At 51.6% G+C, this 13313-nt stretch overlaps 1 protein-coding gene across 15 annotated transcripts; it reads right to left on the bottom strand.

The window, feature by feature from the left end:
* Positions 1-936: 936 nt before the first annotated feature.
* LOC105472255 (transcription factor CP2-like protein 1) lies at positions 937-13313 on the bottom strand. Of its 15 annotated transcripts, none has more exons than XR_011615813.1 (7): positions 10907-13313; positions 10274-10425; positions 10066-10139; positions 8176-8307; positions 4993-7611; positions 3876-3927; positions 937-2641 (listed from the first exon to the last, which is right to left on the bottom strand). XR_011615813.1 is itself a non-coding variant. In XM_071083074.1 (7 exons), exons 5-7 carry the CDS (start codon positions 7583-7585, stop codon positions 6548-6550), a joined length of 366 nt encoding a protein of 121 aa, XP_070939175.1. In that variant the 5' UTR covers positions 7586-7611; positions 8176-8307; positions 10066-10139; positions 10274-10425; positions 10907-13313; the 3' UTR covers positions 3439-6547. The 15 variants fall into 15 exon arrangements, 10 of the variants coding, with proteins under 10 accessions (XP_070939175.1, XP_070939169.1, XP_070939170.1 ...); XM_071083074.1 differs by lacking the exon at positions 937-2641 and having other exon boundaries at positions 3439-6731; positions 6958-7055; positions 7502-7611; XR_011615811.1 differs by having other exon boundaries at positions 944-2641; positions 3876-7611.

Below are 13313 nucleotides of genomic sequence, written 5' to 3'. Positions count from 1 at the left end.
TGCAAACTCTGCCTCCTGGGTTCAAGCCATTCTCCTGCCTCAGCCTCCCAAGTAGCTGGGATTACAGGTATCTACCACCACGCCCAGCTAGTTTTTGTATTTTTAGTAGAGATGGGATTTTACCATGTTGGCCAGGCTGGTCTCAATTTCCTGACCTCGTGGTCCACCCGCCTCGGCCTCCCAAAGTGCTGGGATTACAGGCGTGAGCCACTGCGCCCGGCTTGGCTACGGTTTTTTTGTATATTTAGTAGAGATGGGGTTTCACCATGTTGGCCAGGCTGGTCTCGACTCCTGACCTCAAGTGATCTGCCATCCTCGGCCTCCCAAAGTGCTGAGATTACAGGGGTGAGCCACCAAGCCTGGGCTTATGCAAGTATTTTTAAGAGGGCACTTGTCTCTCTTAAAAATGACTTGTCTTCCACTTTGTGCATATGGAAATCTTCAAATGTACTTTTCTGTATATTTGAAGATTTTCGTAATAAAACTTTAAGGGAGGGAGAACGGAAAAAAACAGTTAAGATATGACCTGATGCTATTTATCTTTTAAGAAAGCATTTACTGTTTAATATAAAAGTGGTTTTCTGAGCTGGGTGCAGTGGCCAAGATCGCGCCACCTCACCACTTCACTCTAGCATGGGCAAAAGACCGAAACGCCATCTCAAAAAAAAAAAAAAAGATTTTCTGTATGGAAAAAGAGGACTAGATTCCTACCTGCGAGGTACACAAAAATCAATTTCAGGTGGATTACTGAACTAAAAGTGAAAAGCAAAAGTATGATTCAAACTTTTTTTTTTTTTTTTTTTTTTGGAGACCGAGTCTCACTCCCAGGCTGGAGTGCAGTGGCTTGATCCCGGCTCACTGCAACCTCCGCCTCCTGGGTTCAAGCAATTCTCCTGCTTCAGCGTCTTGAATAGCTGGGATTACAGGCACGCACCACCACGCCCAGCTAATTTTATATATTTAGTAGAGACAGGGTTTCATCATGTTAGCCTGGCCGATCTCGAACTCACAACCTCTGGTGATCTGCCCACCCTTGGCCTCCCAAAGTGCTTAAACTACAGGCATGAGCCACCATGCCCGGCCAAAAAAAAGAGTCTCTTTTCTTTATAAATTAAAAAAAAAATAGTAGGCCAGTTGCGGTGGCTCACACCTGTAACCCCAGCACTTTGGGAGGCTGAGGCAGGAGGATCCCGACGTCAGGAGTTCGAGACTAGTCTGGCCAACATGGGGAACCTCCATCTCTACTAAAAATGCAAAAATTACCTGGGAGTGGTGACACAAGCCTGTAATCCCAGCTACACGGGAAGGTGAGGCAGGAGAATTGCTTGAATCCGGGAGGTGGAGGTTGCAATGAGCCCAGATTGCACCATTGCAGTCTAGCTCTGGGCATCAGAGCAAGACTCCATCTCAAAAAAAAATTATGACTTTAGGGAAAGATTAATAAAATTGAAGGTTAAAAAAAGGTCAAGCACAGTGGTGCACACCTGTAATTCCAGCTACTTGAGAGTTTAGGTGGAAGGATCACTTGATGATAAGAGTTCAAGACCAGCCTGGACAACAGAGACCTCATCTCTTAAAACTAAGGAAACAATATGTCTAATTTTTTTTTTTCCTAAAAGATAGCCCCATAGCCTGAATTCTAGAGAATAGCTATAGTATTTCCTAAATCTCTTAGAACTGAGTTTTTTAGTAGGTGCAGTGATTTGAATATTGAATGGTCTTTTGGAGGCTTTAGTAATTAGTTTTGCCCGAAGTAATTGGGGAAAAAAAATCCAGCTGTATTTATTTATTCCCTCGTTCCAGACCCCATCCTTTGCCCTAGTTTATAGTTTAAGCAGAAGACATTTTCCCTTGGGGACAATAAAGCCAAGAAAACTGAACACCACATTAAATGTTCAACACATTGGACAACACATTAAGTGTATATACCTTTTAAAAATTAACTTTTAATTTAAAAAGGAAGGGCAGGAGTAAAGTTTTTAAATGAATTAACACTCTCAGTGTTCACCAGCCAACACCGCTCATGGCAAAAGCTCTTTTTCCACATTGCCAGTTTTTTTTTTTGCCTCATAAACTTGGCCAGCTCAGAAGAATGAACAGGCAAGGAAGACTTCCAAAAACCATTGCTGCTGACCAGAAAGAAAAGTGAAGCCGGGCACAGTGGCTCACGCCTGTAATCCCAGCACTTTGGGAGGCCAAGACGAGTGGATCATGAGGTCAGGAGATCAAGACCACCCTGGCTAATACAGTGAAACCCTGTCTCTACTAAAAATACAAAAAATTAGCCGGGCATGTTGGCGGGCGCCTGTAGTCCCAGCTACTCAGGAGGCTGAGGCAAGAGAATGTCCTGAACCCAGGAGGCGGAGCTTGCAGTGAGCTGAGATCACGCCACTGCACTCCAGCCTGGGAGACAGACGGAAACTCCGTCTCAGAAAAAAAAAAAAAAAAAGAAAAGTGAAGCTGGAGGCTACTTGCCTCCTCCCTAGGGGTAAGACGCAAGATAGTTTGGCTCACCTGGAACCTGTTGAGTCAGCCAAGCGTATTAACAAGGCTTCTGGTGAAGCAGAGCCATCAGTCTCTTGAGCAGTGGAGTTCCCCTGGGCCTAAATCAGAACCAAGTAGTAGCCATCTGGATTCTGCACTGAAAGCAGTAAAAAGGCACCAGTGGGACGAGTCAGGTCCTCAAACCTCCAAGCAGCCTACAATGCACCTGGCACACCCCAGTGTTTTTGTATTGTTTCTTTTTGAGGCGGAGTTTCGCTCTTGTCGCCCAGGCTGAAGTGCAGTAATGAGATCTCGGTTCAGTGCAACCTCCGCCTCCCTGGTTCCAGCGATTCTCCTGCCTCAGCCTCCCGAGGAGCTGGGATTACAAGTGCCCTCCACCACGCCGGGCTAATTTTTGTATTTTTAGTAGAGACAGGGTTTCACCATGTTGGCCGGGCTGATCTTGAACTCCTGACCTCGTGATCCACCAGCCTCGGCCTCCCAAAGTGCTGGGGTTACAGGCGTGAGCCACGGCACCCGACCACATGTGTCTTAAAACCCCACTTCACATCTACCTCTTCCTACTCCCTTGTGTACATATGCCAAGCTGACCAGCTCTGGCACGTGGAGGGGTGGAATGCAAACATCTGAATAACCAGATGCCAAGCAGATAGAGGTGCCTATGCCAGGTGATGTCCAATAAGCACCTGCCCTTCTGCCTTGTATCATGAGGGGGGAAGGTGGAGAAAAGTGGGGGCTTCCCCTCTAATCAACTCCCTGACAACAGAAACGAGCATTTTTTATTTCATGGGGATGCATTTATTCAGTCACATTTTTCCTAAGCAATAAATGTCTTTTAGCTATACAAATCCCTCTCCCCTTGACACAAAGCTGGCATTCACAGATGTTTGCTAGTTAATTGGGACACATCCCCTTATTACCCTTCAAAGAGGCTTTTTGCTCTTTTTTTTTTTTTTTTTTTTTTTTTTTTTGAGACATTTGAGACAGACTTGCACTGTCACCCAGGCTGGAGTGCAGTGGGGCGATGTCGGCTCACTGCAACCTATGCCTCCTGGGTTCAAGCGATTCTCCTGCCTCAGCCTCCCAAGTAGCTGGGACCATGGGCACATGCCAGCACGCCCGGCTAGTTTTTTGTATTTTTTGTAGAGACAGGGTTTTGCCACGTTGGCCAGGCTGGTTTTGAACTCCTGTCCTCAAGTGATCCACCTGCCTCAACCTCCCAAAGTGCTGGGATTACAGGCGTGAGCCACCGCGCCTGGCCCCCAAAGAGCATTTTAGTCTCATTTAGGAGACAGAATATATGCTCAGCACACTCCTACCACCCTTTATAGGGCCAGCCAGGCCCACTCCTCTGCCTCTAAAATCCCTACCTTTTTTCACCACAGCCACAAAGTATGATTTGTCCTTAAAATTCTGGACCACCTATAAGAGTGAAGTGGGCACAAAGGCAATTTTGTTATTAGAGCCAAAGAGAACAAGCCATGCCATGGGAAAGAAAGCTGAATCAGGCAGAAGTGTTAGCAAGGCCTCCATGGGGACTTGCAACAGGAAATGGTCACTGAGAATGAAGATGCCCCCAGGGCCCGGGTGGAAAAGGCGATGGATCTGATTGGCTGGGAGGGCCAGGAGCTCAGCCAGTTTCCCCTTCAGCTCTACAGCACTGAGTTCATCCAGAGAGATCTCTTGATAAAAGTCTTGGGGCATGAGCAACACAGGGGCAGGGGTCAGCGGGGGAAGGGGGTGCAGAGGCATGCCCACGGGAAACCAGGGGTGCCAGGAAGATGGCCATGGGGTGGGGGAGGAGAAGTAAAGAAGGAAAAGTCGGCTGGGCGTGGTGGCTCACGCCTATAATCCCAGCACTTTGGGAGGCCGAGGCGGGTGGATCACCTGAGGTCAGGAGTTCAAGACCAGCCTGGCCAGGATGGTGAAACCCCATCTCTACTAAAAACTACAAAAATTAGCCGGGCATGGTGGCAGGCACCTGTAATCCCAACTGCTTGGGAGGCTGAGGCAGGAGAATCTCTTGAACCTGGGCAGCAGAAGTTGCAGTAAGCTGAGATCGCACCACTGCACTCAAGCCTGGGCAACAGAGTGAGACTCCATCTCAAAAAAAAAAAGGAAAAAAGTCTACTTCACCTCTTATGCCTCACCTTTTGGGAGGTGTCTAAGGGGAACCCCCAGTTTAAAGAGATAGGACACCCACATATTAATGACTGGGACCCAAGTACATAATAAGATGATGTTCTAATCCCATATGCTAATGGAGTGACAATCAGGTGGGGTGGAGGAATACAACATGGTAGAATAAATCCAAAGAGACATTGTGGAAGGAGGTGGACTAATCCGGTCATGGAAGATAGGGAAATGCCAAGAAGGGCATCCTGGGTCCCAGGAATGGTGGGGTATCACCATTCCTCTTCTAGGGAGAGGTTTCATGCAGCTACACCTGAATTTCCTATCTTCTGGAGAGAGAGGCCAGAACCTCACCTGAGTCAGGGTTCTTAGGAACCTCGTTCTCTTGCCTAGAGGCCTCCTGAGCCACATACAAAGCCAGTCGGTGACGGATGGACCTGGGTCAGGAAAACAGTCTATGTATCAGCCTTATACCTGAACTAACAGCTCCCACTTCTAACTCCCGTCCTAGGAGAGATCCCAGCCTCCTCCCAGGTCTCAAGGGAGGGAGGTCACTAAGCAGTTCTTAAGTATTTAATGAATGCTGGACACTAGGGGTAGAAAAACCGGGGAGGGGAACCCCACAAACATCTCTATCCCCAGAAATGGAATGATACAGGTGGGATGGCCACAGAAGGAAGAGGTCACAGGAGCCTAGCCTTTCAACCCAGCCCTGCCAGACTTGGGTTGTGACCTCAGACTGGTCACTGTCCTTCTTGGGCCTGAGTTTCTTCTGTAAAAAGAGGGAGTGGGACTAAGTGGTCTTTAAGGTGACTCTGGCTTAAACATTGTATGAGCCAGGCACGGTGGCTCACTCCTGTAATCCCAGCACTTTGGGAGGCCAAGGCAGGTGGATCACCTGAGGTCGGGAGTTCAAGACCAGCCTGACCAACCTGGTGAAACACCATCTCTACTAAAAATATGAAAAGTTGGCTGGGCACGGTGGCAGATGCCTGTAATCCCAGCTACTTGTGAGGCTGAGTCAGGATAATCACTTGAACCCAAGGCAGAAGTTGCAGTGAGCCAAGATTGCACCATTGCATTCCAGCCTGGGCAACAACAGTGAAACTCCATATTTTTAAAAAAAAAATGTGTGAAACGTACCTGCTAGCTAAGTTAGTGAGGGCCACTACAGTGGGAAGGGGACCCTAGTTGGCAGTGCCCAGCATCTGGCTCTAAGAGTATTGAAAAAGCGGATCCCATCTGCAGCCCTGCAGATTTGGATAAGGTCCTCCTGGTGTGTAAGCTTCAGCAGATCCGGGCCTGTAGAGTGAGACAGGGCCAGACTGAGGAAAGAGGCCTGGGATCAAGGGTGGGAAGCAAGGGACATAGGCTGTTAGTCTACAGATAGCCCTAGTGTGCTCAGACATGGGAGTCAGACTTGGATTTAAATCCCAGTTCTGCCAGTTGTTAGCTGTGCGTCCTTGAGCAAGTTATTTAACCTCTCTGGGCACTGTCCTTAAGGGATAGTGTATAAATTATATGGGATAATTTGTGAGACGAGAGCCTAGCACAATGCTGGGCAACTCTTAGTCCCCAATAAAGGTTAGTTGAAGTGCTCACAACAAGCCAAGACAGAGACAGGCTTCCTGCGTGTGTGTCCCACCCACTCTCAGTCCCCTACACGTCTGGCTCCTGCCAGACACTAGCCTCACCAGTGAAGCTGGCCAGCATCCAGCAGTAGCTGGAGAACCGGTGCTGATGCAACCACTGCTGTGTCTCTGAGTGGAGGCTCTATGGTTCAGATCCTGAGGTATCAAATGGATGGTCTAGGTAATACCAGGACCCAGGGACAGAACAAGAAAGGGAAACAGCCCCTCCCTTGGGAGGTCCCAAGTCTGAGAAGGGAGGCTCTTCCTGCCCAGTCCTATCAGGTAAGTTGCAATCTGTGGCCATACCACATCTGGCCACCAGGGGGCAAGGCACCCCATTCTGGAGTGTGAGATGAAGCTGCGGAGAAGGCTTTGGGACAGTGGGGAGTGGGAAGAGGGAGACTCACCTCAACTGGGCTACACCCCAAGGTGTCCAGAGCAAATGGCGGTGAGGAACAGAGCCTGTGAGGAGGAGCAAAGGTTCAAGGACTCTGCAGAGCGTTTTGGCCAGTCTCCCTCCACCAACACCCTTCCTCCAGGCCTGCCCTGGGACACAGCTTGCTCTTGTCCTCACCCCATACATTCCCCACCAATCCTCAGCCCTGCCCTTTGCTCTATGCCTGGGCTGGGAGCTCTTTTCTTCACTCTCACCCCAAAGGGCTGACAGGAGGTGCTCATCCTGCCTCACCTTTCTGGGGACAGGAGGCTGCAGGAGTCGGGGGAGGTCAGAGCCAGAAAGCTGAGAGGTGGCCAGGGCCTTGCAGGGAACTCCGGCCATGGGGAACACTGCGGGCAAACACAGAGCAATGCTGGTCATTGCTCCCTTCTCTCCACCTGTATATTGAGAGCTGACCAGGGGCCTGACAAGTGGACTGAGTTTCCACAGGAAGGAAGAAATTAATGAGCCAGCGGGGATGGGGCAATGAAGAAGGGCCCTGGAGGAGCTGGCCAGGAGGAGCGGCAGTAGGAGGAGGGGGCCAGGCAGAGGGAGCACACAAGGAAGGAGGTGGTGATGGCCCGCGTAGGACAGGTAGCCTGGAGGGTGTCAGCTCCTGGAAGCTTCAACAACCACAGACAGGGCGGAGAGTGTCCTTTGCAGGAAGTGGTGGAATCCCCGGGGAGCTGTGATGGGCTTGCAGCAGTCAGAGCCCTGGAGGCCTCCATTTCCCCATCTGTACCATGAGGATCTTTTCTCCAACTCTCCCCTCCTGCTCTCGCCCCAACACACGCACCTCCAAGAAGACAGTGCTCTCACAGGTGGTCTGATACTTGTCCCTCTCATGCAGGGAGTGTTTTTCCATCTTCTTGCAGTCCATTTCAGTTTCCGGTCCACTCTTTTGGGCTGCAGGAGGATGATGAGGAAAGCCTCAGGCTCCGGTTTTTTTTTTTTTTTTTTTTTTGAGATGGAGTCTCGCTCTGTTGTGCAGGCTGCAGTGCAGTGGCGCAGTCTCAGCTCACCACAACCTCTGCCTCCTGGGTTCAAGCAATTCTCCTGCCTCAGCCTCCCGAGTAGCTGGGACTACAGGCTCATGCCACCACGCCCGGCTAATTTTTGTATTTTTAGTAGAGACGGGGTTTCACCGTGTTGGCCAGGCTTGTCTCGACATCTTGACCTTGTGATCTGCCTACCTCAGTCCCCCAAAGTGCTGGGGTTACAGGCATGAGCCACCGCTCCCGGCCCAAAGGCTCTTTCTTTACCTGCCTGCCTCTCTTCAGTGGCTCTGTTGGATTGGCTGTGAGATAGAGACCAAGCCCCATCCCTCTGTGTACAGAAAAGGAAACAGTCCAAGAGATGGAGCACAGCGGGTTGAGGATCCACAGCAATGTGGGGCTAGAACCCACCCAGCCGGCGAGGCCAGGTGACAGCCCTGCGAGGGAGGAAAGCAGGCCCCACTGCTGCCTGTACCTTAAACACCTTGATGAGGCAGCCAGCCGAGTGCAGGTGGTCCAGCGGCAGCCCCTTGTCACTGTGCCTGAAGGTGTCGATCTAGAGGCGGAAAGGGACGCCTTTCTCTCCACTTTTCTTCTGAGGTGCGAACTGAGATGGAGAAGAAACAGAGAAAACAGCGACTCCAGATCCACCCACATGCAAAGGAGTCCATCGAAAACCTGTTACCCACCTGCCACCTGTCAGCCACATACTACTACAGCAACTTTCCATCCCCAACCAGTGTCCATTCTATTTTTATTTATTTTTTGAGATGGGGTCTTGCTCTGTCGCCCAGGCTGGAGTGCAGTGGTATGATCTTGGCTCACTGCAACCTCCACCTCGCAGATTCAAGTGATTCTCCTGCCTCAGCCTCCGGAATAACTGGGAATACAAGTGCGTGCCACCATGCCCGGCTAATTCTTGTATCTTTAGTAGAGATGGGAGTTTCATCATGTTGGCCAGGCTGGTCTTGAACTCATGACCTCAAGTGATCCCCTGCCTGCCTCAGCCTCCCAAACTTCTGGGATTGCTGTCATGAACTATAGCTCCTGGCCAAGCTTCCATTCTTTTTTTTTTTTGTTTTTTTTTTTTTTGAGACAGAGTTTTTGCTTTTGTTGCCTGGGCTGGAGTGCAATGGTGTGATCTCAGCTCACAGCAACCTCCACCTCCTGCCTTCAAGCAATTCTCCTGCCTCAGCCTCCCAAGTAGCTGGGATTACAGGCATGTACCACCACACCCAGCTAATTTTGTATTTTTACAGATGCGGTCCCAGGGTCGGCTTCACCTCCACCCAACCAGCTGCTGCTGCTCCGTGTACTGCAGGTGCGGGTCGTCGAACGCCACCTGCACCACACTCTGCAGCCACAGGAGGGCGTGGCACGCAGTCAGAGGACGCCGGCATTGAGGACCCAGTCTTCACACGCCTGTAGGCCAACCTTCCCACACCTCCCTTCCTACCCCAGCAGGCATTAGGACTTAGAATCACCAATCCGTGTTCAAATGCCCATCTGCCACTCACAACTGTGAACCAGAGAAGTAATCTAGAGATCCTGAGCCTCATCTGTAAAAAGGGGGAGTTAATGCCTTCCCACCCTAGGCATGCCACCCATTTCTTTGCAACATGTCACTGTTGGTCATGTCATAGAACATGTGTAATTATTTGTTTGCCTTAGTAGAATGCAAGCCTCCCGAGGAAGAGAACCACATCTGTCTCATTACTGATGAATCTTTAGCTCATGGAACATTTTCTGGCATAGAATGGGGGCTAAATAGGTAATTTTTTGAGAAAAGGTCATGTGTGTGAATAACACTGTGTAAATATATTTCCGATTTTATTATTATTTTTATTATTATTATTATTTGAGACAGAGTCTGTTGCTTAGGCTGGAGTGTAGTGGTGCGATCTTGGCTCACTGCACCCTCCGCTTCCTGGGTTCAAGCCATTCTCATGCCTCAGGATCCCGAGTACCTGGGATTACAGGTGTACGCCACCATGCCCAGGTAATTTTTGTATTTTTAGTAGAGATGGGGTTTCACCATGTTGCCCAGGCTGGTCTTGAACTCCTGACCTCAGGTGATCCACCCGCCTCAGCCTCCCAAGGTGCTGAAATTACAGGCGTGAGCCACTGCGGCCAGCCTACACTATATAAATGTTTCTAAATCTCAGTTCTGCTACTTGCTGGCTCTGTGTCCTCGAGAAAACACTTAACTTCTCTGTGCCTGTTTCTTCAACTCTTGCCCCCACCACTGAGCTGTCGACGTGAGAGGGTTCTCCATGACGGTGACATCACTGTGATGACATTGGCTTCTTGCCCAGAGAAACAGTCATACCCAGCCTTTGCCACTTCTGGAGAGGAGTGTACCCACCTTCAGCAGCTGGGGGCACTGGGTGGCATCACACAGCTTGGAGTTGCAGAGCATCTGGACCTCATAGGACTGACCTGGGAGGGATTAAGGGGATGCGTGAGCCCCACTCTGAGGGGCAGAGTAGCACCTACCACCTCCAGCTCACCCTGGGCCCAGCTTCCGGAGCTCATGGCCCACTAGCTCCTCCCCTAGCCCAGGCCTAGCATACCCTGGTTCAGGTAGGTGAGGGTCTTCTCCTGCAGCTTCACGGCTGGTGAGGTGGCTGCACAGAGCATGTACTGGAACATGGGGCAGGACAGCTCCGCTCCAGAGATGTTGGACAGCTCCTCCTGCTTCAAGTAGGGCAAGGGCAGGAGTTCCCTGCCAGGGAGAGGAGGGCTCTGCCAGCTTTCTGCCCTGTCCATCCCCTTTTCTAAGGGTCTTTGACTCCCTATGCCAGACCTCCCCTCTGGGGAACCCATAGTTTCCTGTAGCAGGCCCCCGAGCTGCAGCCAGGGCCGAAGGGACCCCGTTCAGCTCCTTGGGCCTCCAGGAGGCCTCCCTGAAGGGGCTGATCCTAGATTTGTGGCTGTTCTACTAAACAGCTGCCATCAATTACTTATCTTTGCAACCTCGAAGTTTGCCTGATACTGAGTAAATTCCCAATAAAAATGTCCTAAGTGGGATCAGGGTGTTTTTGAGATGTCCCAGGACACACTGAACTCCAGGTACATTTGGCCACTTCTCCATCTCCAGAGGAGCCCAGGAATGGGAGCCCCACTCCCCCCAGCTTGAAATGGATGAGGTCCGCCCCAACTTCAGACCAGCACCTTCCTGGGGACCTGGGGGATCCAGCCCTTACCTGAGCAGGCTGCTGGGGGGCCCAGGGTATAGATCCCCAGGACTGGGCCTTAAGTGCTCCGGCTGGTTGTGCCAAAACAGCATCTTGGAGAGGGAGCAGGGCCGGCTGTGAAACAGCTCAGTATGGGATTGGGCTGCACACACTGGGCCCCCCACCTGGGGCCTCCACCTTTATACACAGAAGCACACCCGCAAAAGGGTCTCTTATTGGCTGAGCACCCAGGGCTCTCACACACTCCAGACCTGTGGGGGCAACCCAGGTTGGGGGGAATCAAGATCTGGGTCCTGAGGGCTCCCCAGCAATCATTAACTTGAAGGGGAGGGTACAGCAAAACAAAGTCAGAAGGATGGATGTCCAGTCCTCTACTGGTCCCCAAGAGGCCCAGGGGCAATGAGGGGCACCCTCAGGCCTCAAGACTGGCCCCAGATCCATAAGCCACACAGAGTCCTGGAGACCCCTGGGATAAGCCCCTCCCCTGACCCCACAGGAGAAGCCTGTCCACTCTAGGGGACAGGACAGGCAGACACACAGCCTACAGGGACCTGCAAAAGGGCCTCTGATGCCCACTGCCCTCCCTCCCTCCTCTACCTGACAACACACACACAAACACACACACACACGCACACACACGTGCACTGGTGGCAGGACACCAGTCCTTCAGCTGGGGGCTACCTCGCTAGGGGACTGGAGTTTACAGAACACAGCCCAGCTTGTTGTGGAAACACTCCAGGGGCGGCACTTCCAGGAGAGGGAGGTGTGCCCAGGAGGGCTCCCCGTTAGGGCAACCCAGGAGCTCCAGTGGGCTGGTCCTGTTGCCCCTTCCTTGCCCTGGGGCTTAGAGCAGGCCATGTTTATGGACAAATACAGCCAGCCTGGGGGCAGGCCTCTTTCCCCACACTGGCCACCTGTTGTCACTGTACACAGACAGTCCCAGTCCCCTGCCCACCTCCTACTACTGTGTTTGGTATAAACAGAACTAGGGCAGAGAGCAGAGATGGGGTACAAAAATGTGGCTGACTCATGGGACTCTAGCTACCCAGGCTCCCAGATACTAGGGGGCCTGCCTAGGGGGCAGCAGAGCCAAACAGACGCCCCGTCCCCTGCTCTGCCACCTGCATCTCCAGGCACCTGGTGCTTGGTCCTACGGGCCTTCTCCCCCCAGGAGACTGGATGGAATCCAAGTGGGGAGGACGGGGGAGCAGGGGGCGATGGAGGCATTCCTGCCACTGGGGCCAAAGAAGCAGGCGGAGGCCCTCAGGTCCCCTCCATACATTATCCCCAAGGCTGTGGGGACCTACCCCACGCCCCGAGTTGGATTCCAGGCTGGGAGGCACCCTCAAGCCCTTGGGGAGGGCAGAGCAGGATCCCAGGAAGAGGGGGATAGAGAGTAGGAGGGGTCCCTGTGTGGCTTGATGCTGGCCTGCGGGGAGTCGTGCCTGTCTGAGCAGGGTGGGGCCTTTTTCTACTCCAACCAAAACATTCTGTTTTGTTTCCTATTCCCAGGCAACATGCCAACCTGGAGAGCTGGAGACTGAAGTTTGCCCCTCCCTCAAAGAAAGGACGGGCTGGGAGAGGAAGCTGTCTATTCGTTCATTCATTCAACAAACCCTTCTTGAGTGCCTACCATATGCCAGGCTGTCTCTCAGGATATCTGGGTGGATAGAATCCTGCCCTATCCAGAGCTCAGACACCCCATGCTCCCCACATGCAGCTGGTCAAAAGGGCAGGGCCCTGAGTTCCAGGCAAAATTATGATGAAAGGAGTAGATTGGAGCACGTAGGATGTTTTTCACTTACAGGACACACACACACACACACACACACACACACACACACACACACACACACACACAGCTGACAATACCATATGGCAATCACTGTGTGGTCTCTGCCTCTGTGTACACAAATGTCTCCACCCCAGAAGTGAGGTTAAGGGGTTCCTAGTCCCAGTTAAATGTCCCTGGCACCTCTGGGTACACAGTTTACAGGGCACCATCTGCCCTGAATAGCGCCCTCTGGAGTTAGACCGTGCGTAGGGCTGGCTCAAACCCTCAGTCTTTTCTACCTGAGGTCCTCTCTAGCACCACCCTAAGTCTCTCCTGGCGAAGACTCTCTGCTCACATTTCAGACTTGTGCCTGCTTCTTAGCCCTTCCCACAGCCCCTGCAGCTGACGCTCACATTCTCCCTGTCTGTCTCTGGGCTTTGCAATGCTCTACCAAGGTCCTTCATGGTAATTATCCAACGTGCAGTGAAGGTTTGTGTACTTTGTTTAATGTCTTTCTTCCCACCAGAGTGAAAGCTCCCAGAGGGAAGGGACTAAGAAATGTACACTAGTGTTGCAGTTAAGAGCACGTTTCTTTTCTTTTCTTCCTCTTCCTCTTCTTCTTTTTTTCTTCTCCTTCTCTTC

Source organism: Macaca nemestrina, chromosome 17 (assembly GCF_043159975.1).
Source record: "Macaca nemestrina isolate mMacNem1 chromosome 17, mMacNem.hap1, whole genome shotgun sequence".
NCBI lineage: Eukaryota > Metazoa > Chordata > Mammalia > Primates > Cercopithecidae > Macaca > Macaca nemestrina.
Note: the sequence above shows the minus strand (reverse complement) of the source record. Positions and strands in the feature narration are given on the sequence as shown.

Bases quoted from the DNA above. Each gene is read 5' to 3' on its own strand.
- LOC105472255 (XM_071083066.1), bottom strand. From the start codon at position 10,526: ATGGGTTCCCCAGAGGGGAGGTCTGGCATAGGGAGTCAAAGACCCTTA. The intron at 10,140-10,273 runs GTATGCTAGGCC...AATCCCTCCCAG, and splicing joins CCTCACCTACCTGAACCAGG to GTCAGTCCTATGAGGTCCAG. The intron at 8,308-10,065 runs GTGGGTACACTC...TCTCCATCTCAG, and splicing joins AGTGCCCCCAGCTGCTGAAG to TTCGCACCTCAGAAGAAAAG.